The following is a 27,109-nucleotide window of genomic DNA, read 5'->3' as shown; positions in this document are numbered from 1 at the left end:
TCAGCAGTGGGATTTATACGATAGACCAGGAAAACTAAATTAAAATGTATTGGGGATGGATAAAGCAACAAAATTAACACAGGAAACAGGCAAACAATGAGCTGGGGAAGACAAACTTGTCAAACTACGATGTGAACACGTATTTGGAAGTTAGATGCAGAGGCTACTAAACTATAATTTAAATCAACAAAATAAGAGTAATAACATACTTTTTTCAGCTCTTAATTTGTTTACACTATATTTAATGTGATTTTTTAGCATATTTAGTATACGCTACAGCACCTGTGTTTGCATGTGTGAGGGCAATATAAGCAAGATTGAAATTGTTAGTTTATACTTCAATCACATCCCCCAAATCCCATCCTTTATGAAAAGCCAGGTTCAAGTCAATTTTCCTTTTCCCAAGAAAAAACTTAATGCACTGATATCCAATTTTCTTATCCCCCATTGAGTGTTTAAAGTTAATGGAAAAGTTCCTACTACAAAATGGCAACTTTCTAGCATTTCTAATTAAAGCTGATTTGTGAAGAAAACAACGAATAACAAAGGAATACAAAACAGAACATAGTCACTGGATATTCTTCTCCATTTTTATGATCTAATTTGCTGATAAAGGTAAAAGGAAATTGGTTACAGATGTCATAACTGTGACTGGAACAGTACGTTTTCCACAATACTCATAACTGGTAGAAGTAACAGTGAGAGTGTGCATGTATTTGTTTTTGTGTGCATACACACAGTGTTTAGATTTGTGCTGTGTTTCCCTTTGGGCTTTGCAGTGACAAGATACTATCAAAGTGATGGATACAAGTCACAGACAACCCACCAAACACACATGCAAGTACACACACACACACACACTTCACCCTACGCCTAACATACCATCAGTGGCATTCCATTAATGGTGCCTGGGCTAAAATGAAACGGCCTACTTTACTCGAGACACTTTGTCAAACAAATGACCTTGCCAACAGAGAGACGCAATGCTGTTGATCAATTTGGCTTTAAACTTCCACTTCAAGAAAAAAAAAAGAAACAAGCTTGTGATGACAAATACAAAAGAAATCCATCTCACAAAATATGCCTGGAAGCTTCCATTTGAACAGGCTGTGGACAGCAGCATCAGTCACAAGAACCACTGCCTCTCAGTTCCCATTTACATGAGCTAAAATGTACTTTTCACATCTGGTTTCCAAAAAACTTCTTAAATAACAATGGGACTTTTTTTTTTTTGTAGTGGAAACACTTTCTATACCTAGTGAAATTTTTCCTAGAATCTATGCAAATGACACTGAGATGTAGGCGGCATAAAGTGACCACTGAACCAAATTTTGTCTAAGTCACAGGTCCTCTGTCTTTATATGGAATACAAGATTGTCAAAACCCTTTTCCATTTTTCACATAGATCAAATGCTTAGGTTGCAGTAATATAGGTAAAAGTTGACCGTTTCATAGTCGCAGCCCACTTGATTTCATATCAGTTGCAGTGGTTCAAAAAGTGAAAGATCTCACAAAGCAAATAAAAAGTTTTATAAATCAAAGATGATATGCTTTATCCTAGCAGAAATCTAGGGGGTAACCAGTGCTGTTGATGAAAATCTGCACTTTAACAGTGTATTATTGATTAAATGTAGAATAAAATGAAGAAAGAGCCAATACAGGAGATTTCTCATCTTCCATCTGGTCCTAGTAGGATGTTTGTGACTACATAATCCCTCCTCTTGCTGTTCAGCTAACAGAGTAACCACAGATTCTTTATGTGATATTTCAATCTCACTGAGTTTCTCTTTGCTGCATTTTAGAAGATATGCTGCTCCTCAGAGCTTTCTTTCAGTGCTAGGCAGCAGACACAAGGAAGACACAAAGGAAGAGGAGCTCGTCAGTTTGTCTCTGCATTTCCCAGAGTTTATGTTTTACTGATCTACTTTGTTACATAATAACCCATGGTAATCCCTGAGCTGACTGTGCACTTTTCACACTCCTCAGTTTATAAGTAAATTCCCACTTGTCAGTGACATTCTTTTCTAATTATGCCACAATACAAAACAGTTACAGTTACTTTATCACTTCTGTGATTCACTCAAACACAAATAATCTCAATTTTAACGTGCACATTTTCTGCCCAAAATATAAGTAATTATCTGTCATTTCAGTCCAGTTCATTTATGTATGGCATTGGTGTTTTTTAAAGACACAATTAGTGTCTACAGTAGCTGGTGAACACAGTGTAGCATTTAGTAGCTAATGAAGCAGACATTTCCCTCAGGAGTTGGTAGAGACCAAAAACAGAGCTAAAAGAGAGTAAGTACTGAACATACATTTGCCAGGTGGCTAGACACTAAATGAATGCTACTGTTGTTCCTTAACGTCAGGATGTGTAAACACTAGTAAACAACTGTTAGACAACAAGTTTGCCATGTGAACTGAAAGGTGATATCTTGATGTCATGTTCACAACTTGTCTTTGCTGCTCCCAAGTGGCCAGAAAATATTTTATTAAGACTGTGTCTACTCTGAAGAAATCAGTTTCATGTTTTGTCTGATTAAAAGTATAATTTAGGCAGCATTTTTGGGTGGTTGTAAGTATCACCTCTTCTGATTGTTTTTAGGCAAGATGAAAGTGATAGTTTGGTTACTGGATGTTGTAAAATGTGGTATAAGTTTCTTAATGGGAATGCTATTGATCTTTCAACATTTGCCTAAGGTACGTAGTCCTAGCCAGCCAATAGCTTCCAAAGCAAAATGAAAAACATTAACTATGGTCGTGCAAAAATGAACTTCAAAAATAGCTCTCAAAAAACAAGCTAAGTTGATGCTGCTAAGCCAACAACAGCAGTAACCTGTGACCCGAAAAATTATCAGCAAAGAGCAGCATCGGCTAAGAGCTTAAAGTTAATTTGACTTCATGGTGTGCACACTGGCTCCACTTCGTCCTTTCAGACAGTCCAGACTGAGGTCACATTAACTCTTGTGGACAGTTAACATTACTTGCAGTATTGAATTGTGGTTTAAAAACCACATCACACAAATCACAGAATGGCCTGGGTTGCTGTGAGTGGTGTTTGTCTGGCTAGCTCTCAGCTGGCTACATAACCATGCAGGAAAGGGGAAAAAAAAACTGAAATGAAATTTGTGTGCCAGTGATTTTTTGCAGGAAAATCAAAAATAACTAAAGAGCCATCTGAAGGTGAAAGAATTGATCCTGATCTGTGTCGACCGTCAGCTGTGCTAGGCTATGCTAGGCTGTGCTTATATAATCCTGCCCTCAGATTGCACTGAAGTTTTGTTCACCATACTAAAGCTGAGTTGTAATTGACTTCCTGAGTGCGTTCACTTTATTCCTGAGGTGCTGACACCAAAAGCTGCTGTTAATTGTTGATTTGGAGACAGCTGAATAACTATGCATGGAAATGTCACACAAAGTATCTTTGAAGTCATTTTTCATTTGACATTTTTCCACTTATTTATTCCATATTTTTCAGCAAAACAAAATTAAAGGCTCTGAGGGGGGAAAAAAGGCAGAAGAGGGATGAATCATGACACCCACATATGGATGAAGATGGAGAGTAGCGTGACAGTGGCTAAAAAGAGGCAGACAGACAGGACCAGGGCTTATCGAGGGCTGGTCTGTGACGTGTTGTTAACAGATCCTGGTCAAACAGTTCATTCCTCATTATCTTAATGAGATCGCCACCACAGAACAAATAAGATGAGGCATGCCAGGGTTGGAAGGCATAGATGAAGTGGTCTGTGCACAGAGTGATGGAAAGAGAGGAAGAAATTGATGGTGAGCACAGGGCAATCAAACAAGAAAAGGGAGGAGGGAAAAAAGAGATATTTAATGGAAATAGAAAATGTAAAAGTGAAGGTTTCTTTTTTTAAATATGCATGAACATGTACATTGTGTATTTAAAGATTCAGAGTGTGGTCATAACTACAGGAGAAGCCAAGCATGATCACAGTAAAGACTAAGCCTCCATGCGTAGGGGTGAAAATAGATAGACACAGACGGAAGAATTAAAAACAAAAATGGATAGATGGACATCTGTAAAGACAGAGGGTTGGTATCTATGGCAGCAGATTGATAAATTGCAGGCAGAAATTTGATGACTTAAGCTTGAAAGATAGCAGTTCTCTTTTCTGACACTATGACACACTAGGGATACTAAAATTCATGCTAACAATAGCACAGAGTTAGAAAATAGTAAACATAGTAGTAGTAGTAGTAGTAGTGGTAGGAAGTACTGTAATTGACAGTGATGTAAGTAAGATGATTATTTTTCTGTTCTTTTTACTCCTGTGTTCAAGCCAACTGGTAGTTTGTGGCCTGCAGCTTACTCTGGCTGTGTGTCTGTCTGTGTGTATACAGGTATATGTTGTAGATTGTTCTTTGCTCAAACAGGTGAGACAGAGAGAGAAACAAAGGCCCACAGAGAAGGCAAGATGTGTTGAGCCAGAGAGAAAGACAGTGACACATGAACTGAGAGCCAAGGGAAGATGACTGAAGGAGAAGGAATAACACTTGAGCGCTCCCCTGCTGACGGACTCAGTAGTGTATCATTCTCACACTGTCTCCCAGCTGCCATTAGCTAGTATAAAGGGTGGGATGTCCCAGCAGGGGAGTTTGTGGAAGGTTTGCAGGGGGTTGATATCTGTGCATGCGTGTGGAGTTGGTGGTATTTCCACAGCCATTAGAGGCTTGTGAATACCTGTACAGAGCGAGACCAATGTACAAGCCTGAAACCTGCTTGAAACCTTTAAACTGACACTTTTCTCACTATGAATTTATATAACTAGAAAAAAAGGTTTGTATTACTTAAAATTTCATTGATTATAGATTTTATTAGATGTAAATTCATTTTTCATGATGTAATGAACAAAGACAAAAATATATTATCAAGCAGTCGTCCTTTAGAAACACCAGCCAGTGTCATATTATGTCAGTCTGCAATTAGAAGTCTCTCAAAGGATATTCACAAAATCCTAAGAATCTTTTCTTAGCTCCTTTAGCCTTGGAAACACAAGACCTTTGTTTAGGAAGGTACAAGTGATATTACCTCCAACAAATTTTTGCTACTGCAACGGATGAATCACCAGTGAATTTTAATACAAGGAATGGGGTTCATTCACTCATCTTCTATACCGCTTGATCCGTCAGGTTCGCGGGGGAGCTGGAAAACCCACGCAGGCACAGGGAGAACATGCAAACTCCGCACAGAAAAGCCCAGACTGGGGTTTGAACCTGGAACCCTCTTGCTGTGAGTGCACCGTGCCGGCCCGGGGTTAGATTTTCTGGTTAAAATGACGTAGAAGCAACAGGACATTTTCATCCTGTGCTTTCAAACTGGACTGGCCTCTGGAATAAATATTGTGCTGGATTATAAAATCATGCATATCAGAATCCTTCCTCATTTGGATATTGCACTTACAGTTAGAACTTCAGCAGGAATCTCTAAAATGAATGAAAACCAACTCTACAGATGACCTCAAACCATGGCCAATATTATATCTCATTTCCTAAAAATGAGCTCCATCGCTGGTTGGGATTTGTTGGAACAGATCTGAGTAGAGTGAAAATAAATACAAAATGCTTTTTAGGACCAGTAAAAACCCAACACAAGCTTTTACGTGATCACATTGTATCCCATTTATCATGAAAGGCAGACGACCCTCTGAAAAAAAAAACTAATATCCAAATGTCATTTCTGACCTACAGTTGCAAATCAGGTTGCCTGATTTGAAGCTTCAACACATGTAAATGTCATGACTACATCTACATCTCCAAGTTTAGTTCATATAACAACACCGCTTCAAATCATGTCACTGATTTCAGTTTGGTTTCTGGTGTTTGAATCACATCTGGGTGAAGATGGATGTAAAACAAACAAACAAAATTGGCAACAGCAAACAGAAATAACATAAAATTTAATTACTATGAAATTTTGTTGAAAATGTTGTGAATAATATGTTTTTTTATATCCTTTATGTGCTTATTTGGAGAAAAATATGACAAACCTTTCAGATACCATTGTTAGGAAGTCAATAAAAGGACATGTGGTGCGTCCTTTGCTACTAAAGTACTTACAGCTTTGACACTGGTCCTCTTTGGGTCCCCAGCAACGACCATTACAGGAACGATGGCACTTTTGACCTGCACACAAGTTCAAGGACAGAGACAATTGGCATTTCAGATGGTTGCTTCATCACAAAGTATGATCAGCCTTTAGATCCGATTCCACATTAGTGAAAATGAGCTAAAAGCACAGAGCTGAGTGTCTGTGTGCCTTCAAGCACTCTACTGAAGTCCAAGTTAATCCAAATAGTGAGCAAGGATGTAGACAGTCCTTTGGCTTAGCTTTAAATACATGTTACATGTATGTATGATCATATGTGGCTTTAAGTGCTGTTCTTAAGATACCGTTCATTATAAGTAATTTCAAGTGCTTCATAATTATTATGATTAGAGTCTGACAAAATAAACATAATCTGTAAGAAATGCAGGCACTTGAATACTTGACAGGATTGCTGTGTAGTTAATTATATGATTACATGTTGATAAAGATGCTCACTTAGCATTTTAATGTAAATAGCTTATTTTTTTTAGCATTAACTTTAACCACAATTTAACCATGTTTTTCATATACCAATATTATTACTACTAAAGAAACATAATGAAACCTGCAGTCTTTTAGGAACAATACATCATCTCCCTTGACATGGTACATGCTGCTCTAGTCATAAAAACTTAAATAACTTTGGCACATTTGTCTTATTTTGTGAAAATAAGACAATTCCTTTTGTCACTCTTCTCCAAATCAGTCCAGCATGGAACCAGCACACATCAGATTGAGATAAAAGCAGCAAAGCAGCAAAAAGCAGCATCAAACCCTCAGAGCCTTAGCCAGTGCCTTTCTGGGTTTTTTGGAGGACTTAATTGACTGTCTAGTAATTGACTGCGGGGGAAGTGAGCCTGGATAAGTGCAGAAGTCCTCTGTCCATCAGCCTCTCCAGATGAGAGCTATTAGCATCGACACTGACTCTATTCCCCAACATGAGCCTCTCTATCTTCTGCCCTGCTCTTCTTCCTCTTCTGTGCCCCTCTCCACCACACATTTCATCTCTTTCATTCTCAATCCACCACTCCCTGATTCATCACTCCTCTCTGGTTCTCTTTCACTTAACATGTGCTCGTGTCTCTCTTTTTTTTTCCCAGGCTGTCCCCTTTGTTTCTCTGTTTCTATAGTCTGTTTACCTCAAAGTAGCACTTTGACAGTGCTTGAGAAAGAGAGGTTGACAGCCTTGACTGTATGAAAAGCAGCATACAAACAGGACAGTAATACAAATGTCAACCAGCCATAAGTGATTGTCTGACATTGCCAAGTGCGCAGAACCTCTGCTACACTTAGTTACATCTCTTTTCTCCCCTGAGCTTGGTGCCCTGTGAAGTCAAACCAAAGAGTTTTCATTTAGTGTCCAAGGTCTTCACTATCTTAACTTATAAATTCACAGAGACCAAGAATAAACCCGTCCCACCCCTCTTCCTGCACCATAATCTTTTACAGCTTTCTGAAAACAGCCCCTGAAGGTTAAAAGAAAACTGCCATTGTAGGGCTGTTGTAGGGCAAAAGATAGAAGAGGTGTTTCAGCTAAATCAACAGCGCATGCAGACTAATAAACACAACAACTGTGGCACAAACAACTCAACAATCTCAACTAATAACGATGTAAAGCTTGTGTTTCCCCAAAGAATGAATGTGAGATTATCTTCTCAATTGTGGATTACAGGTTTGGAGACCCCTGATCTTTTGGAGGAGCAGAGGACACATGGGAATTAGGGTCGATCCAGGGCTAACAGGGCTGCAGGAAGGAGGGGGATTGAGCAGAATATCAATGCTTGGAGCTGTTAATCTGCATCTGAAGCCTTCAGTGAGCGCTGTGACAGGAAATCCAAGGACATATCTTTTTATTCTATTCTATAATGATAATGCATTCTATTATAGAACACTGTATTTGTGGACAAACAAGATGAGACCGCTTAAAGAAATACAGAAAAACACAACAGATTAAAATGTCAAACAGCTTGAGCACTACATTAATAACAAAAGCAGAGTGTTCAGAGGTTAAGTCAGTGAATTAACAGAATAAGGTCAGAAGAGGTGACTTAATGCGTCTTTGCCTCACTGACAACCACCTCAGCCATCAGCCCATGTACGCCCTGACAGATTAAGTATGTTTATTTCACCCTAACAAAACCCTAACGTAAACTTAAAGCATTCATTGACACGTCTCGTAAGCTGGCTACAGTGGGGCATTAATGTAACATAAGAAGCAGAGACTGCCAGAATGGAGTCAAGGGGAGATTTTGGGATGACAGCGTTTCGTTGCGCACACTCGATCACTTATTGTGAACAAAGCAGGTTAAGACGAGGTCTTCTTTAGACCATTGCTCTTGCTCTTGTCACAACTTAGCATCTCTTACCGCTTTAAGAAAGGCTTCTGAAGATGTTAATAGAATTGCTGTGGATATACTTTTTAAAACCTAATTTTGAGTCTGCTCAGAGTCCTGTAAATTTGAGTTCCAAACACCATCAAATGGAGCTGGCTATGCTTTCAGTCAATATTGTTAAAGCAAATGAGTCATCACATCTGTAGTGTTGAGCTATCCTCATTTGCAGGGTACACTGCCACAACTACCTTTTTTAAAGTAAATGAAATAGCAAGTGGGAGAAATGCAAAACATCGGTGAAAAACATTGTCAGTGTTTGGGGAGAAAAAAATAGCTAGACCTTGAACTGACAGTGAGAAATGTAAAAGTGAAAACTTTCAAAACCTTTGAGAAAGCTATGAACCAGGCACACAGATAGATGTGCCATGAAAAAAAGGGATGAAGCAACACTACATTTTTGAAATTTCGAAAAGTCAAAGGTCACCTTTTTTTGCAATCAAAAAGACCATTTGGTATGAGTGATGTTAAGACCTCAAGGTCACCAGTTAAATCTCCTAACAGGAAGTATAAATCTTGGTTTGGAAAGTGAAAAAGCATTGACCATTTCCTTCTCATAACCTCTGCTGAGGTACTAGTGAACAAGTCAGTTAAAGGGTAAGAGGGCCGATTTTATATATTAAAGTCTTTTTACAATCCTACATACAGAGTACTAGCAGTGTAGAGTACTACAGCATATGTGAATGGGAGTGTGGAGTTAGAAAGAAGTGAGCTTACCAGACCTCTGTGGCACGCTTCTCATCTCTGCTTGAAACTAGCAGCTCAAGGCTACATTAGCCACTGCTGCTTCATCGATTTGTATACTTTTTTCAAACTGCCCTTTATGAGTCCAACAATGTGAGTGAAGTGCATTGCTAAGTCAGTGCAGTACCCTTTTAAGTCCCATCTGCTTCAGTGTTGCTGTTCAGTGTCCGGGAGATTACACTTTGGTGGTGTCGTGCAGTCTTCAATGCTCTCAGTAAAACTTTCTAGTAAAAAGAGGTTGAAGTCAAAGCGAATCATCTTGCCTTCAGTTTTGGAAGGTTACTTACATGTAACGCTGCTGTTGGTGGGCACCACCACAGGATGCATCCTCGGGTTTTTGACAATGTCTTGCCAGTGGATTGTGTCTGCATGACACAGGAACTTGTTCTGGTCGACATAAACACCTCCACTCAGGATCTCTGTGGAGATGAGAGAGAGAGAGAGTACACATTCAGTACAGATAGACACACAGGGCTTTCTGGGCACTTAACTGTTTCTGCCTGGAGGGATGCACCTACTTCAGCATTCATGCCACCAGGCTCTTAATGTGTTTTTAAATTGCCAGCTTTTTTCCCCCACTTATTTTATAATTAACATGTGTCATATGGCCAGACACTACATGTATAAGTCAAAATCATTAACATACTTAATGACTATATTGGATAGGCACTAAATCCTTTTCTTTCCATCTGAGGAGGGCTGGGGTTTTGGGGGAACAGGTGATCTTGAGACACGTTTGATAATGGTGGTTGTCTGTGAGGCAGCTAAGACAAAGCCGTGTCATATTGCTGTTATTACAACCTCTGATCTTTTCCCATTTCACTGTTTTCTCAACTTTCTCTTCCCACGCCGTGAGCAGACAGAATCAATTATATCCCACTGCCATCACAATGCTAAGTCCATCTAGGTTTTAAGCCTGAGTCAGGGACAGCAGCATGAACAAGTTTGTAGTTTTATATTTCATCAAGGTGGCAGGACAAAAGTCAGGTATCTCACCATCACAACATGCATCGCCTTGTTGAACCAATGACACATACATACACACACACACACACACACAGAGACATACACAGACACAGACACACACACACACACACACAGTCTGTTGAATGACTGGATGCAGAGGGTGATTCCGATTATTGTTGTGCTGGAGTTTAGAGAATGCCTAATCCTTATTTTTTTTTAGAGAGAGAAAAAGAGGGAAAGAGAAAGAGAGAGATGAATAAAAGATGGGAGAAAGCCACCGAGAGATGAATGGCAGGAAAGAAAGACAGAGTGAAGCCCAGTAGCAGATTTGCATTGTTTGCTTGTTTAGCTTGTGTGTTCTCTACCGCCAGCACTATACAGAAACAGCCAAATACAATATCGTCCCACAAAGGCTCGATGAAATTATACTCCTTGGACAATAGATGGTGGTGGTATTACCTCCACAAGCCCCCATCCCCCAACCTCAGCACTCCCTCTCTATCTTTCTGCGTGTGCGGTGGGAGTTCCGGAGAGAAATTAATCCTGCTTCTCACCACAGGAGGGATATCGCTCGACTAGGAGGAGGCCGCGTCTCAAATTCAAATTGCTTGCACAATGGGATGCTGCTGTCAAAGTAGGGCAATGGACAAACCAACAGACAAAGCAAAGCAGTTATCATGACAAAAATGCCAGCGGGACATTTCAACCCTGGTTAAGCAAGATACATGCACATCTTCCGGACAATCACCTTCATCCTGGCTGGTCGGAGAGTAATTGGAGCCAAAATATAATGGATTCAGGTATAAAGAGATCCAAGATTTCTGTTTCTGTCACCAAGATACTAATTTAGAAACGCATGTTACATAAGAGCTATAATAATATGCAAAACTCACGCAGGCTTTGCTTTTATTACATGTAAATGCTTGCCTTGCACGTTTGCTGGGTGTGCACTTGATGGCCAGGGGGAGATCAATGGTTAAATCCTGTTGTTGATTGTTTAGTGGGTAGAGAAAATGTCTTAATTAGTTTGTTCACATAGCTGCAGCTCCTGCTTCCAAACTACTCCCTCCCCTCCCTCCTTGTCCCGAGAGCAACTCCAAGTGTCTCTCAATGAGTGTATGGCTTCAAAAGGCACAGCAATCTTCACTATCAGGCTGCATGACCGTTGGAGGAAAACAATATGAAATTCAGGGAGGCAGAACAAATGTATGCAGGCAATTATTTTGATGGTAAGTGCTTATTGTGATTTTTTTTTTCTTTATTGCAGAGTGGGGATGACTTTGATTAAGACTGGGAGGCAAATAGCAAACCAATGATCAGAAAAAAAAAAGCCATATTAATGAGTTTATGAGAGTGAATTAGTGTTGTGTGGACTGTTTAATGAAGAAATATGTAGGACAACAGAAGCACTATAATAAATGGTTGATTTGCTCCAGTGTTGGAGGACTGCATTATTGAATATCCCCAGTAGTGTTTATTCTTCTGTATACTGAAGAAGATCCATGTGCTGAACTACTCTAATCAATACATACAAGAAAACACATTCAGTCGATTTAGTCGATGTTTAAACTTCAGTCCCTCTTCATATTTTGTTTTCCAGAGGCAGGTATTTACACATAAACATGGAGAAAATCATACTAGCTTGACAGATATGTAGTACCAAATAACTGGACAGTAGTTAGAAAGATAGAAAGTCAGCATGACTGACGGACACTCAGTGAAGCAATTACAAAAGAGAGAAAACAGAGAAGTTTCTCCTCTTCTAAAGTAGTGGGATCGTGGATTTTACCCTGGTCTCCACTGCACTGTCTCGTTGACTCTGAGAGCCAACTCGGTTTCAGCTCAGGGCTGATATCAGCTCAGCAGAACAGAGGTGGAGAAACTCAGTGGTAAGATGAGGATGGATTCTAGGTCATAGAGGCTAAATGCTGGGGCACAGATCCTGCTGTACACCCCAGGAGCAGTGGAAGGCTGATGTTGTTACTAGGTAGGCTCGACAGACAGACTGGCAGAAATGCCAAAATAAGATATGAGCGCACACGTACAGTACACAGAAGAAAACATGCACAGAAACACAGTCACACATGCAGACACAGAAGCATGCGCTTACACACACGGCTCAGGGTTGGCAGTAATGAGGCCCTCATTACTATACGTGCCACGAGTATCAATTAAATTACCAGTTTGCTTCATCAGCGAGCTTGTAACCAGAAGGTCACCAATTTAAATCTCTACAAGAGCTGATAAAATGTGGGAGGGGAATGTCAGCAATGCTCTGCCTTCTGTTTGCAACTGCTACAAAATACTTCAGAAAGACTCTTTATCAGTGAGTGTTTTAGTGGCAAACAATAGGAAACAATGTACTGCGAAGTTCTTAACTAAAGGTAAGCACAGTTATAATTGAACTACACTTTCCTGGAAAACATCATGAATCTCTGTCCGCTTTCCTGGTAGTGTGCAGTTTGTAAATTTCAAATAACCTTGTTAACAATTCCTGTAGCTACTGTATGATGCTGGTCCATAACATGACCACCCCCAACTACAGATACAACACTGGCAGAAGAAGGAGAGTTCTATAGGGAAGCCAAAAGGCTAAAGAGAAAGAACATGCACTTAAAAGTCACTCCAGGCTGCCGACTGAACTGGACCATTCCCTGTACAATAACAGTGGAATAATTGAAAAAAAAATGAGTGAGTGAATGATTGGGCAAATTAAAGAATGTAAATGCCATTTGGAGAAATGATGAATAAATAAATGACTTGGACTGATAGATGATAGGAGAATGAATGACATCTGTGTTATCAGCCATCATCTATCAGTGCATGTTCATCTATTATTGTAGATGAAGGCTACTGAAAAAAAATTGATGAGAAAGTAAGAGAGAAAGAAAATATAAAAAGTGTCTAAAATGTGGTTGCAAGGCTTGAATAGATGATGGATTAATTAGAGCTACTTGATGAGACAAGACCCTCTCCAGGGGCCACTAAACGCACCATCAACATTGCTACTGAAAAAAAGAAGAAGCACGTCCTTCCACCAACTCGAACTAATAAAAACATTAATAAACAACTAACAAAAAGCTTTGAGGGAAAACATTTCCTGTGAAGACTTTTCAGACGCCGCTCATGTTGCCACACAGCGTTGTATCAATCATCGTGCTCTGTCAATGTCCGACAGATCTCAGAGCAGCAAAACTCTGCCTTTACTCTACAAAACAGGTGATCTCCCCTCCCATCCATCATCTGCTGCTGCTGCTGCACCGTTCCATACTCACCCCTCCAGTCCCTGCTGTTGCCAAGGAAATGCTTGCAGATGTAACGTGTGTGTTTGCATGTGTGTATATGTCTATGTATGCATGTATGTAGGTGAAAGATAAAAAAAAGGAAATATTTTTGTGAGTGCACAGAGAGAAACAGAGCATCAGAGTGTCTGTGCATACACTTCCACTATAATGAGAGTAAAACCTATGTGTGTGTGCATGTGTTGATTTTTACAACAGAAAGAGAAAATATTTGTGTTTGCATGCATTTTGTCAAGATTTTCCTAATTTTTTTTATACTTGTGGACAGATTTAGCCTTGTTGAAGACTAAGTCATGCATAAGTACACAATGATGAGCATATATTGACCAAAGTCTTTTAGATAGTCTGAGGGAACATAACGGCTTTTGATAAATTTTTTTAAAACAATTTTTTCTCTTATCTTCACATGAGAATTCTTTGTCTCAATCAATGATCATCTTTCAAAACAAATAACTTGTTCCAACCCTAAGACAGCTACTCTGTAAGTTTGGGGACTTAGATGAGACACATTAAAAAAATAAAATAAAATAAAAAACAAGAGGGGTAGTAGAAGCTGAGATATCCTGACTTTTATTCCCTAGAATGGGCCATGCTCTAAAAGCACTGGATCTTACATTGCCCATATTGCAACCCAATAACGTCTTTCATTAGGCCCTTCATGCCTCTTCAAATGCTCCCTTCTTCACTCCCACACATCCAGCTTGTAATGCAGGCTTGTCAAACCCAATCCAAGATAACCCTGATGACATAATCAGGGCTATGCTTTTTTTTGGAAAAGCTGCCTCCAGAGCTACAGAACACATTATTTAACTGTTTTCACAGGTTGAGTAGTTCTCCTTGTCAAAAGTAAACTGAATTAACTTTTAAAATTGGAGTGCCCCTTTACCCTATATACTGTATGTTACCCCTTGGTGGTTCTCAACAGAAGACATGGCATTTTTTTCCCATTACTATGCTGTTGACACACAGCTTTATGTAGTTTTGTAGGAACAATTGCTGTTCTTTTCAGATGTATTTTAGATACTAGTGCCTGGATGTCACAAAACCTTTTACAGCTCGATCTGGATAAAACTAAAATATTACTTACACGCTCCGAGGCTCAGAAGGAGAAGTTGGCAACAAAATTAGATTCACTGGAACACACCCTTGACCAGCAGATAAGAAACCTTCAAGGCTCATGTAGGCTATATCACTGAATCCAACCATTTCTCTTTCTGAGCAACACGGAGCAAAATTCAGGTTTGATGACTGTGATGTTCTCTTATCTGTTCCACATTTTCAATACATCTAAATATAAAAACAAGTCAATTTCAGAGTCATATTAACCAATAGATTCCATAATAATTTAAAGTTCTATAGTGTGAAATGGATCATGCATCCATCACAAGCATGCATGCATCACAAACTTCATCAGCTCGAAGCTCATCTCCAATAAGGTCAACGGATGGAGCACCTCCCACAGGAATGGCATGCAATTTTAACACTGTTAACGCAGTCCCCGAGCAAAACGGTGGTACCCACTCAAATGTAATTGCACTTTTATGTGTTTAACTATTGACCTGAAAAGAACAACTGCATTAATTCGACTACATAAAAGCGCTTCACGAGAGGTTCACCAGAGAGATGGCAGCTCTGGGATTTGACTGTCTCTGAGCACAGGAGCAGCAGCGTGGGCAGTGTGTGTGTGAGTGTGTGTGTGTTTGTGTGTGTGGCACTGTTGAGTTGGAAGAAGAAAGAGCTGAACTGGCAAGGGTTTATGGCAAGAGAAGCAACATAAAACCAAGGCAACTGGATGGCACCATGTTGAGAGACTGAAATTGGACTGGAAGAAGAGGGATATTAGAGATTGATTAAACTAAAACACACAGCTATAAATGAATGTTTCCTTCGTGAGTATATGTGAATAATGTGTCTTCATATGTGTCTCCACATACATATACCCAACTGCATATGTGGAGGAGCCCTACATTTAATTTTAACATGGTGACTGACATTCATGGTTGAGTGGCCACGGCAGCGTACAGCATCAAGTGAACAGTGTCGCCAGTGTCGCATTTTTGTTTTTTTGTTTTTTTTTTTCTTGGGGGGTGTAATGAACAACCTGTTCCTTCTAAATTAAATGAAAAAAAAAGCCCTGTTATTTTAGTCAAAGTTATTTTTACCTTTCTGGCAGTCAAGTGTTTGGATGGAAAAGAAGTTGCAGAGCCCCCTATAAAGGCAGTTTGAAATAAGTGACCCTAAAAAATATGGCAGTGGAGAAAACATAAATTGATTCAAAAGGGGTCAAGGCTGTGAATAAAGCAAACGGAAAAGGAGGAGATGAGATAACTGGCTGAATTTGATGTAACTGCCTGGATGCACAGCAAAAGCTGGACATGGGCGTAAAAATGAAGTTATGTAAAGAAACTAGATGAGACTCTTAAGGTCTGCAATAGGTAGTTGTCAAACTGAATAAGTTGCTATATGAGAACTTCTTGAATTATCATAACAATTTTCATCAAAAACTCACTTACTGTGTCTCTTGATACAAAAAATAAGCACTGTTTTGTCTTTTGTGTGGCACAGGATTAAAAATTGATTGGATTGAAGCTGTTAAATTGTTCTGTGTTTAGAAATAACATGTATCCTTTTTATCCTTTGTGTCACCCTGAAGGAGAAACGTTGCTGAGCTCTTTTCTGGGGTATAGTTGATGGCATGAGGGGCGTTGGCCATAGCCCCATCCCCCAAACACATGCCTCTCCTGCGCCAAGATAATTGCATTCACAGGCTGCTGATTAAATTTGGCCCATCCCTCACGCAATTGTTTCCTATGAGTCTTTATGAAAAATGGCTGAGATTTAGGGATTATGGAATTATATCTGAGCAAGGCAAAGCATCTGCTTAAAGATGAGAAGAGAAAATCATGACACAATGGTTATGGGGGAGGTGGGCTTGCATCCTTGCTTATTTTCAACTTAAATTGTGATAAAACCTTGGTAATCTGAGCTTTATGGATAGGGCAGAGGAGGAGGAGGAAAAAACATATTACAATACCTTGAGATAAGACAAATCTAAGAGCAAGAAAGAAAAACAAAAGAAATAAAACAAATGAGAAGAGAAACAGAAAAAAGTGAGACAGAAAAGATTATCAGGGGGACAAACAAGAAAGTGAGTGATTAAAAAAGAGTAAAAGGACGTTCAATTGCTGCTGCCGAGGGCCACTTAGCTTATCAAGCCTGATGTGTGATCAGCCTGCCAGCTGAATTAAAATGAGCCATACTCTCTGGAATGGGCAAAACAAAACAGGGTCTGAGAGAGGCAGAGAGAAAGAGAAGGAAAGATGGAGCAACTGAGAGGAGAGAGAACGTATCTTACCACAAGCATACCAAGTATGTTGGTTTTAGCACAGAGGAAACTGGCTGCAGTCAGTGCATGGTTTGCTAAGGCAACAACACGTCATTGAGGCCTTGTTTTTCCAGGCCTACTGGGAGACATTCAGTTACACACTACAGGCCATGGCTCTCACTTTGTTCCCACAGAACTCCTATGTGGTGTGTGAACAAGGAGCAGGCGCCCTACTGCCTCTCACACAAACCTCTACAGCAATGGCCACTAGCTGCCATCAGCTTTTGACTAACAGCTTTGGAAAACCTTTTCGCCCACACTTTTCTGACAGCAGAATTGATGGAACTGTGTCTGACAATTTTTGTAACTTTCCAAGCATCTGACATTCAACCTCACCTCATGCACTGATTGGCCAGGTGTACAGAGGAAAGTACGTTCTGTTAAAACTTCTTTCTCAAGCTATTTTTTTTTTACACACCTGTAGCACCTTTTATGTCTACAACTAAGTGCAACACTATGAATGGCTTCTGTTTGAAAATGTGAGCATTTAAACAGCAGCCCCATCTCCTCCCACCCTACTGCGGTACACTTTTCGCACCACATTTCTTTTGCTTTTCAGATCAGCTATATAAACTTTCACATTCCAAAAGTGGCCAGACAACCTGCATACAAGAGGGGAAAACTGGAAAATCAACCCATCAAAAATGCAACACATTGGCTCTTAAGTTGCAGGTCTGTTAGGTAGTTTGAGTAAAAGGCCATTTTCACAAACTCCTGCAATGACTGTTTGTACTGTGCAGTGTGTTAACTAGTTAAGACCCAATAGTATGAATTAATTTTCCATCTGATGCTTGTAGTTGTCCTTTCCCTTACTACCGAGATACTTTCACATTCTGCAGCACATTTTGGTCAACATTAAAAATAAACATTTTGTCCAAGGACCATGCGAATTTCCTGCTGTTTTTATCTTCTTCACTGTCCTCAAGGTAAGATTGGATCCTGTGCGATGACAGCCATCATTGCATTGTCTGACAACACAACTGTGGAGTAAATGCTTTCAGACCACATCTATGACCAAACCGACCTCTGTGTATGGGCAACAAAATGGGCCCTCCAGTCTGTTTGGTGCAATAACAAACTACATTAAAAATGAAAACTGAATATGACATTATCAAAGTGGAACCACCAGGTAGATGTGGTGGAAACTGACTCAAAGCTTCAGAAAAATACCATTGATGGATGCCAGATCTGTTTAGCACAATAACAAATAAATGCACCATGGAGAGGTGGCAGAGAAGTTGGGAAACGTTTTTTTTTTTTTTTTTTCAGTGAAGTCATGCCTGCTGTTGCATATAGTAACACCCACCATATCGCTGTGGAGACCTGAGAGGAGCAGAAAAGTCCTTTTCATGTCCCATTACCCACCACTGCCCCCATCAATAGATGCTCCACTTACCCAAGGCTTTGGCCTAAGAGGGAAAAAATAAGCATATTAATTATTAAACTGCCATGGGAGAAAGGGGAGGAGTGGTAGGGTTGGAGGGTAATGTGTGTGTTTATGTGTGTGTCGGCACTGAGGCAGGGTTATTAAATTGGTTTTGGGAGCACAGCTCATGGAAAACAAGCCCTAATGCTAACAGTTTAAAGTGGCTTTTACAATTGGAAATCTCAGGCCTTTATCCAACAATTTAAAGTGTAATGTACATCTTATCAGCATGTACGATCCTCAGCTGAAACACCTCATGTCTTCAACACTGAAAATCTTTTATCACTCAGTGAGTCCACAGGTGTCCATTTAGACCCCGTAACTAAGTTGATGGAAAGTGACATTTTCCTCAGTGGCTTTTGAGACCCACCAAGCTGTCAGTCAGCTCCTATTTTATTTGCTTTCCCACTCATTTTGCTCCTCCTCTGAGATGAGCACTGAGAGCATCTGACATCAAAGACCTGTCTGAAACACAGTCTGGTCTTCAGAATCAAAGTAAGAACTGCATGTCAAGGCTGCACAGCCATGCGTTGACGTGGTAAAGCTGCAATGACAGCCAGTCACTGACAAAAACTGAACATGACAATCACAGTGTGAGTGTTTGTTTTGAATCTGCAATCAAATCTACAGGATGGCTGAGTTTTCACAAAGAAAGTGATGAATAGAGATGAGGTACAGTATACACTGGACAAACAAGAAAAAGATTTTAATTAAAAAAGGTGAAGACCTTCATCTGTTTGTTTATAAATATGCGTGGGTCCACTTGAGGTTGTCTGAATTTTGTCTGTTGTTAAAAAGCTATGTTCACACAATCAGTAAAGGAATAAGTATTAAGTATTGAGTAAGTAAGTTAAGTATTGATACTGAGCAAACTTGACTTACAAGTTAGGCTTTTCAATTACAAGCAGCCAGGTAGTGGACAATCATTAAAAGTAGTTAAAAGTATTAGTGGTGTTTAAGCTGTACTAATTTTCAACAAAAATAGGATACAGAACAAAACACATGAAGTAACAGAAAACATCAGATAAGGACATGACGTCATTTGTTATTTGTTTATAATCTTAAAATAACCTATGTTGACATTATTTTTCCAAATATTGAGTGTCCTCCGTTGGAATTAGTGTATTACTGGAAAACCACTGAAATCTCTTAAGAAGGAGGCCAGCGCAGATGGTTCGGCATTACACAGTATGCAATATTCTATATTTTTCTAGACTTCCACATTTGAGAACCACCTAAACCATGGCCACTGAGAATTCTTGGCAGGTGTCCATTAATTCTAGTTATGGACAGAATAACCAGACACTGGTGACGCAGGTGTTTAGTTGCAGTTCTGAATTAATAAGCCAGCATTAAACTATGAATGAAAATAAGACTAATCCTAAATAAAAAGTAACCACTGAAAATAAAAACCTTGACAAAATGTATTAAATGGTTTGGACAAGGTATAAAAACTAAACGATGATGAGAAAGGCAGACGAATGGACAGACAAATTAATTACCAAGTTAATTGCCAAATCGTAAGCCTTCATGCATCTGTGGAATCACACATTCTAATCTAGCTCCTTGAACAGTGTCCTCTGCTATCTAAAATATCTTCTTGTTCAGAAGTTGAATTAGCTGGTTGTCCTGTTCCACTACCGTTAATAAGAAACATTATGTTCATTCAACATCTTGTGACGCTCTGTCTCTGTCATTAATGTTATTGGATGTTGATGGATCTTTAGAGAAAAACTAAATTTATCTCCAATCCACTGAGAATAGCTAATATGAAAACAACTGGGACAAACTGTTGGGTGCTGGCCTGCGTGTAAGCTAATGTAACATTATCATGGGATGTGGTTGTAAATTTAATGTCACTTTCATCCTTTGTGATGTTGTCAGAAGGAATGAATAAGTTCCAGGATTAAAGTTGATAATCAACCATCTTAATCTAATTGTAGGACTTTTAAATATCTCCACTCAAGCTAAACCCTCACAATGAACAGTATGAACAAGTGAATCAGTCCATTTTCTGAATGAGTTGCTGCTCTGCAATGGGGAGAACAGGTAGCTATAGCGATGACAGTGTGGTTCTGTTCAAACAGCCAGAGTTTGGAAACGATAACTGGATTTACTGAGGAGAGTTGGTCTGTGGTATTACAGCTGAACTGCCCCAAAATTTGACCAAAACTAAAATACACTCACGTCAAAAGACTAAGACTAAAACAAAAGAGACATTGGAGATAACTGCATAAATGCAATATATTTGATAGACACTTTCATAATTATTTACATTTTATAGTCACAGTGTTGAGTTTTAAGCATTGCTCAGTCCAAGTGGCTGAGAAACGTGGTGATTTACATAATTTACAGAGCAAATTAATCCCCAGCACACATAGTCAAGCAGACACTGCCACACTCATGTCACACTCATGCTATCCCCTGTTCCCAGCTGGAACAACAGGGTAGAATTCAGACCAGATTTCAACTACGTGAACAGCTTCCTATTGGTGTCTGAGCCAGTTTTATATCGACGTCATGGCAGATCTTAGCCTAATATAAGCCATAGCCCAAGGGGATGGAAATGCTGGAAAAAGAGGACTGTGTTTTGATTATTAATTGGCATTAAAATTCCTTCCACACCTACTTTAACTTTTAATGAGGTAAAAGTCGACTCTCACTTCCAGCAGCCCGTAAAGGTTCAATTTTGGAAGGCAAACCGGTAAAGGGCATGCAGTCATGTTTAGGCAAGACTGGATATTTTTCTAGCGGATGAAAGGTGAAGCAGAGGTGAAGTTTGCACTGGACAATATTTCTAAACATGTGAAGATAGTTAGAGACCTTATAGACCGGTCCCTAATGCAGTCATAGGCTTAGACATTGTGAATTATTTATTGGAAACAAACATTCTACACATGTGAACGCTACTGTACTTATGTATTCACATATTAGTATGCTTGCATGCATATAAACAAAGACATGTTTGACAATTTGAAAGATCAGAACTGTTAATCAAAAAAGCCTTTTAATGCCTCTTAGGGAAGCAGCATCAAATAAACATCTTTTGCATTTCTAGATTTGAGTCAGTTGATAGGGACCACATTTTCTTTGTTCTAGTATCCAGTAAAAAAACAAATATGTACATGAAATGCTGGAAGATTACAGCCATTAATTCTCTTTATCTATCTAAAATACAGAATAAAATTTAAAAAAAATGTAAGGATGATAATATTAGAGGTACACCAGCAGAATAGGGGACCTGGGCAGCACCACAGGCAGTCAATCCAAGGCTGGATTCAGGCTACTTTTAGCATCAGCCAGTTCATTTAATCTTGGTGTAATAATCACCAGTCTGCCTTCTACTATTCCAAATCCTGTAAAAATAGTTATTCTTTTTAAACCCTACTTCTCTCTTCTTCTTTTTCCTCCATCATCCTTTCATTTATAGTTTCGAAAAGCCTTTTACCTTTTGTCCGAACTGATCTTACAGCCTCCTGGGATCTACATCAGGGTGAAGGAAAGGTCTGGGAGCTTATTTGACGGAGTTTTGGGGAAAAATGCAGTAGACATAATGTGGTATAATAATGGTTGCCGTAATGTTTGAATAAACTTTGTCAAGTCTTGTAACAGATTTATGGGGAAAGGGAGCAAGGTTTAACACAAGGGAATTTTGTGCAAAAAATTCTAAAGCATTAAATATACAGAGTCCTATAATTTTATTTTATGCAACACTCAGACAAGGACACACATTTTTAATTGGTGAAGATCTATTTTGTATTATTATTTCTCCTTTCTCAAGGCAGGTTGTGCTGCTATTGTCCATTAATATTTCATAAAGCACAGTTATTTTCTGCTTATGAAATCTCAAACATTATTAAAGAGTGGAGAACATAGCAAATAACAAAAGCAAGAATAAGCAACACTGTACCCTTAAGGCCATGCTGTGAGCGACATATGTGGATGGCTCTGGAAAAAAAAAAAAAAAGTAAAGAAGATGTAAAATTGTAAGATTGTAAAAGTAAGAAATTATGGAGGATATGATTCTTTTGTGATGTGGGAAACCTGGGCCATCATGAGCACAGGTAGCAAAAGGTAATAAAAATCATTTAATCCAAAGCATGTCAGTATATACTATCCTGCCATGTTAGCTTTGTATAATAGCAGAAAAACAAACAAAACTAATAAAGAAAGTTTTTTTTAAGAAGTTCAGCTTCGCTGTCCCTGGCATAAAATCCAAACCATTGGCTCAAACAGTCTCACTATCTTTGCCACACTGTCGTATTACAGAGCAATCAATTAACACCAACCACCACTGATGGCCCGTTCCGGACTTCAATTTAACATGTGCTTCTTCACGATCCGCATTAGGGGCTCACAAATGTGACAATATGAATGTCGTCCTTCAAAAAGAAAGTCCCTCTTGCCCCCTTCCTGGAGCAGTGAAATATTGAGTGTGACACGGGAGTAATTGCATGGGAAGTAATCAATTAGACACACAATTGAAGGAGACCTGAGGTCTGTGGGCTGCCAGGCAAGAGGCTCGACTGAATCCTGGTGACGTGCACTGAACCAATCTTGCCTGCCTCCTGTGGCAGAGTTGTTCTTTATTCTCCTAGAAGTTAGACGGTGAATGGAAGTCTCAGGGATCAGAAGAAGGCAGCAATTTTATGCCCACTCTCGGCGGTCCCTTGTCTGGGGGAAACACACTGACTCAAATTGTCCCTTTCACCTTGCCCCATTCCATCCCATCCTTTCCCCGCCTCCCATGTGCATCACCGTCACAAGATGCTGAACAGGACATGTTCAGCAGATGATAGCGTTCGCTCACTGCGATTTCCCTATCGAACACCTGCAGTAGGCTTTGGAGACCACAGTAGGACCCATGTGCTCAAACGGGTGTTCTTTACAGTACAAAATGGCACAAACATTTTATTGCATGTGCTTGTGTGAAAGGCATCAATGTGACAAACCAAGACACCCAATGGAAATATGATGAGAGACAGAGAGCCAAAGGAAGAGAGATAAAGAGATGGAAGAAAGACAGAAAATGGGATAGATAAAGAGAGAGCAGATGGGCCATGAAGGAGTGGATAATGCCTTGGCGTAAAACACAGGCGTGTGTACATGCATGCAACGAGAGAGGATCATTCAGCAGATGGGGCCTCAGATTGGATGCCTCATTTTGGACAGACGCAGTGCAGGCGTAGGGTGGTTAGAAAAATGAATCAACAACACTAAACAAATCTGAAAAAAAATGATACTGGATGAAATGAGGGAAAGGGAGGGGGTGGGAGTAAAATGCGTTAAATCAGAAAGCTCGACTGTGTTGTGCTTCTTATTGAGGCTGTTATTATTTTGCCAGGGAAACAGGCTGTAATTACCATGTGAAAGCACAGAGGCTGGCTGGGTTCATGTGCATCCTGACGGAAGTGCTGAAAATGTAAGCAGGAAGGAAGACATTGTGGGTCAGCGTGCATCAAAATACAGATTAGGAACTTTGAAAATGTCAGGAAGTAACTCTCTTTAACCTTTTCTTTGGTTGGCCACTGGGAGAAAAGGTAGAAAAAAATGTACTCGTTTGAAGTTTCTCTTTGCAGCAAGCAGACAGTTCACCTAAAACACATAAAAATATGGATATCGCTGTGAGGAGCAGCTTTTTGTCTATAAATGGGAGGTGAGTCCCCACAATGTGACTTTTTAAACTGACCCTATAACATACTGTCAAACAAATGACAGAACTAAACTTTCCACATTTAAGCAAAGAGTGTCTTTCACATTTCTTATTCACTTCTATACACCCCTGTGCACACACACCATCCCTCAACTTTTCCCAGCTTGACTGTGCCTTATATTTCATATTCATGAGGATAACTTAGCTAAGCTTGATTGAAAGGTGCACTGGAGGGAGTCCTATCCCTGCTCAGCCAGAGACCTCTTCCACCCCATCCTCCAGTCGCCTCAAATCCAGAGAGTCCACTCACAGCTCACAGAGAGTGCACCAGAAAAATCAATAAATGCAATGCTACAATATACTAGCGACAAATTGATTTCATCCCAAGGCAATTTCGACCCAAGTAGAAATGCGGTTGGGTTTCAGCACTGAGGGGGTCTTTTACTGTGCCTTCTCTCGATTACCCCTTATGTAGTTAATAAGTTTTAGCCTCTTATATATATGTTGCTTATGGATTATATCGATCATTTTACACATCTCCCGGGAGCTGCTGGCAGAGGAACGATGGACTAATATGACAGCAACATCAAAGGCCTTGTAATGAATGAGACAGCAAGCCTGGGACTTACTAAAGCACTTGAAGGAAGGAAAGAGTTTTGATCTGTGCTGCTTGATGTACAGGAGTGAATCTATCCTGATGTTTCAGGCTTATTTCCTTCCTCAACACTCACTCACTCACCGTAGAATGACAACTACAACAGAACAAGCTGGGACACAAGTGACTTGTTTCTTCCCCCCCAGCAAGAGTTTTTTTAAGTGTCAGGACCATCTGTGCAAAAAGCAGTGATATGATAGACCTTCCAAAACAAGTTCCTTGTTATAAAGAGATAAGTTGGTATTACAGATACCAGATGCAAAAGGGACTTGAAGACTGGTCTGAACTGGTCCGATAATAGACTCAGGGATCATCAGAGAGATTACAGATACTGCCAGCAGCATGTTGTGCTACGAATCAATGGACAGTGGGGCCGATATGAGAAACTATACATGGTACTTCACAATTCATTGTCTATCTTCCCTCCTGCGGTGATGATGTAGCAATACTTGACCACGACTGACAGCAAAATCGCTTGGATCCACTATTAAATAAATTAACACACAGACCAGAGACCCCGGGAAATAGAATAGATACTAGAACAATCTGGACCTGATTTGGGTTCCAGGTCAGGTCTCAGTTACCAGGAAGCAAGGGTACCACTGAAGACCTCTAGTTGGTATGTGGCAATTACAAAAAAAACCCTTCCAAACATGAAATAATATTGTTATAACAAGAGAAATATATCGTTAAAACACTGTTTTTTCATCATTAACAAGAAAATGAGCAGATTTGTTTCTGTTCTGTTCTTTAGCAAGAACAAAAGTTGGGCTACTAATGTGAAACCCAAGCAGTCAGAGTTATGAAGTAGAGCAGATTCAGGCCATGGCTGTTGTGCATAACTTCCCCTCCACTTCATGGCTCGAGGCCACAGACGGCACATCAAACAGCAGATTCTCACAGAGTCCAGCCTCGGCTCCCTCAGCACTGGCTTCAACTTGGCACCACAATGAAAACGACAGGCTTGGCAAAAAAGCTGCTGGTGGTGCTGGACAAATGCAATTCCCTAAGTATGGCTCAACATGCAAGAAAGAATACAAGACAGAGCACAACACACAAACACATACTGTAGTGGCACACGCACTCGCAAAGGGCTGTGTAGTTTCCTTCGACTCTGGGGGATCACCAGGAAGGAACAGTTGAAAAAAACAATGAGAGACGTCTGAATTATTTAGAAAGTGGGTTTGGGAGCAGCAGAGACGCAAGCTTGATGCCATGCTTCTTCCTTACAAATCTTAATAAATCCAGGCATAGATTATAATCTCTCAATACATAAAGTATTTTTTCAATTTTAGTGCAAAGTGATGATATTGCCTTTCTCATGTTTCCTCAGTGCCTCCTTGATATACTCAAAATCATGCTTATACATAACAAATGTTTATGGCTTGTGTGCCACCAGTCCAGTCTGATTGCACTGGGAGCTCATCCCCACAGAGACAGAAGCAGCAAAACTCCTCTCATAACACATTTTAACACATTTTATGAGAGGACTTGACATTCCTCCTCATGCATGGCACTTTGTGGTGCGAACTAATAAATCATTCAAATCTTATTTTTCATGCTTCCCTACATGTAAAAGATAATAAAGGAAATTATTTATGTTATGACTGCACTGGAGGGCAAAAAAATGGGGGAAAAAAATTATTAGCAGTGTTTTTACAATGGGGCTAAACACAACTGACCAGGATTTACTGACAACACTCTTGCTTATTGTTATTCAGCCGAAACACAAATTGCTTCTCTCTCAATTTTCACTCACTCAGAAGATTTCTGAGGTTGGATTTAGCATCAGAATGAGTAAATAACACCTCTGATCTTGTGTTTCACACATTATGAGCTGGCCCTGGCCCTGGCATGCCCCACTTAGCCCTGTTGTGAGAAAGCTCTACATCTTCTTTGCGAGTCAAGAGCTTCATTTCTTACTGACCTCAGGGTCAGGGTGCCTGAAGAGAACCTTGCAGCACAAGGATCCATTGTTCATAAAAAGGCAGAGCCACCCACACAATGTTTTCCATCTTGGTACACAATTTATCAGTAATCACATTCGCTGTGTTCTTCAACGTCTGAGGAAACGGGCTTGGACCAATTGCAAAGTGGGTTGTAGATCAGATGAGAATACTTTTTTGTGTGAGCAGGAGTGAAATGACAGAAGAGATAAAGTCGTTTCACAACACTGCAAGTTAACATCATGTCCTTTAGTGTGAGAGGGTTAATTGTAATAAGATCACCAGTTGGGGTCTGGGGAGAAGAAGAAGAGGCAAACTGTCTGCATATTCCCATCTTGTTTAAAGTTGAGAAAAGCCAGTAAACAGCTACCAGCACATTTGGCCAATTTATTAATTCACCTGTGAAATGTACCCTCCAACCAGTGTTTCAACCGCAATTGTATTTTTTTGACAGCGTTTGCTGAAAGCACCCATTTAACCACCTGTTGTGCACATTGTGGGATATTTTCTCAGTGATACCAGGGATATCC

The 27,109-nt window shown here is 39.8% G+C and overlaps 1 protein-coding gene across 1 annotated transcript in view; it reads right to left on the bottom strand.

Annotated features, from left to right (window-relative positions):
• The window catches only part of LOC121194233 (receptor tyrosine-protein kinase erbB-4-like), a 290,604-nt gene that overhangs the window by 99,481 nt on the left and 164,014 nt on the right, over positions 1-27,109 (bottom strand). The window contains exons 4-5 of the mRNA XM_041056962.1: positions 9,534-9,665; positions 6,085-6,150 (exon numbers count right to left, since the gene is read on the bottom strand). Coding sequence (XP_040912896.1) covers positions 6,085-6,150; positions 9,534-9,665 — 198 coding nt within the window. The remainder of the gene's footprint in view (positions 1-6,084; positions 6,151-9,533; positions 9,666-27,109) is intronic.

This window comes from Toxotes jaculatrix, chromosome 15 (genome assembly GCF_017976425.1).
Source record: "Toxotes jaculatrix isolate fToxJac2 chromosome 15, fToxJac2.pri, whole genome shotgun sequence".
Classification (NCBI taxonomy): Eukaryota; Metazoa; Chordata; class Actinopteri; family Toxotidae; genus Toxotes; species Toxotes jaculatrix.
The sequence above is the reverse complement of the archived record's forward strand: the minus strand, read 5'-3'. Positions and strand labels throughout refer to the sequence as shown.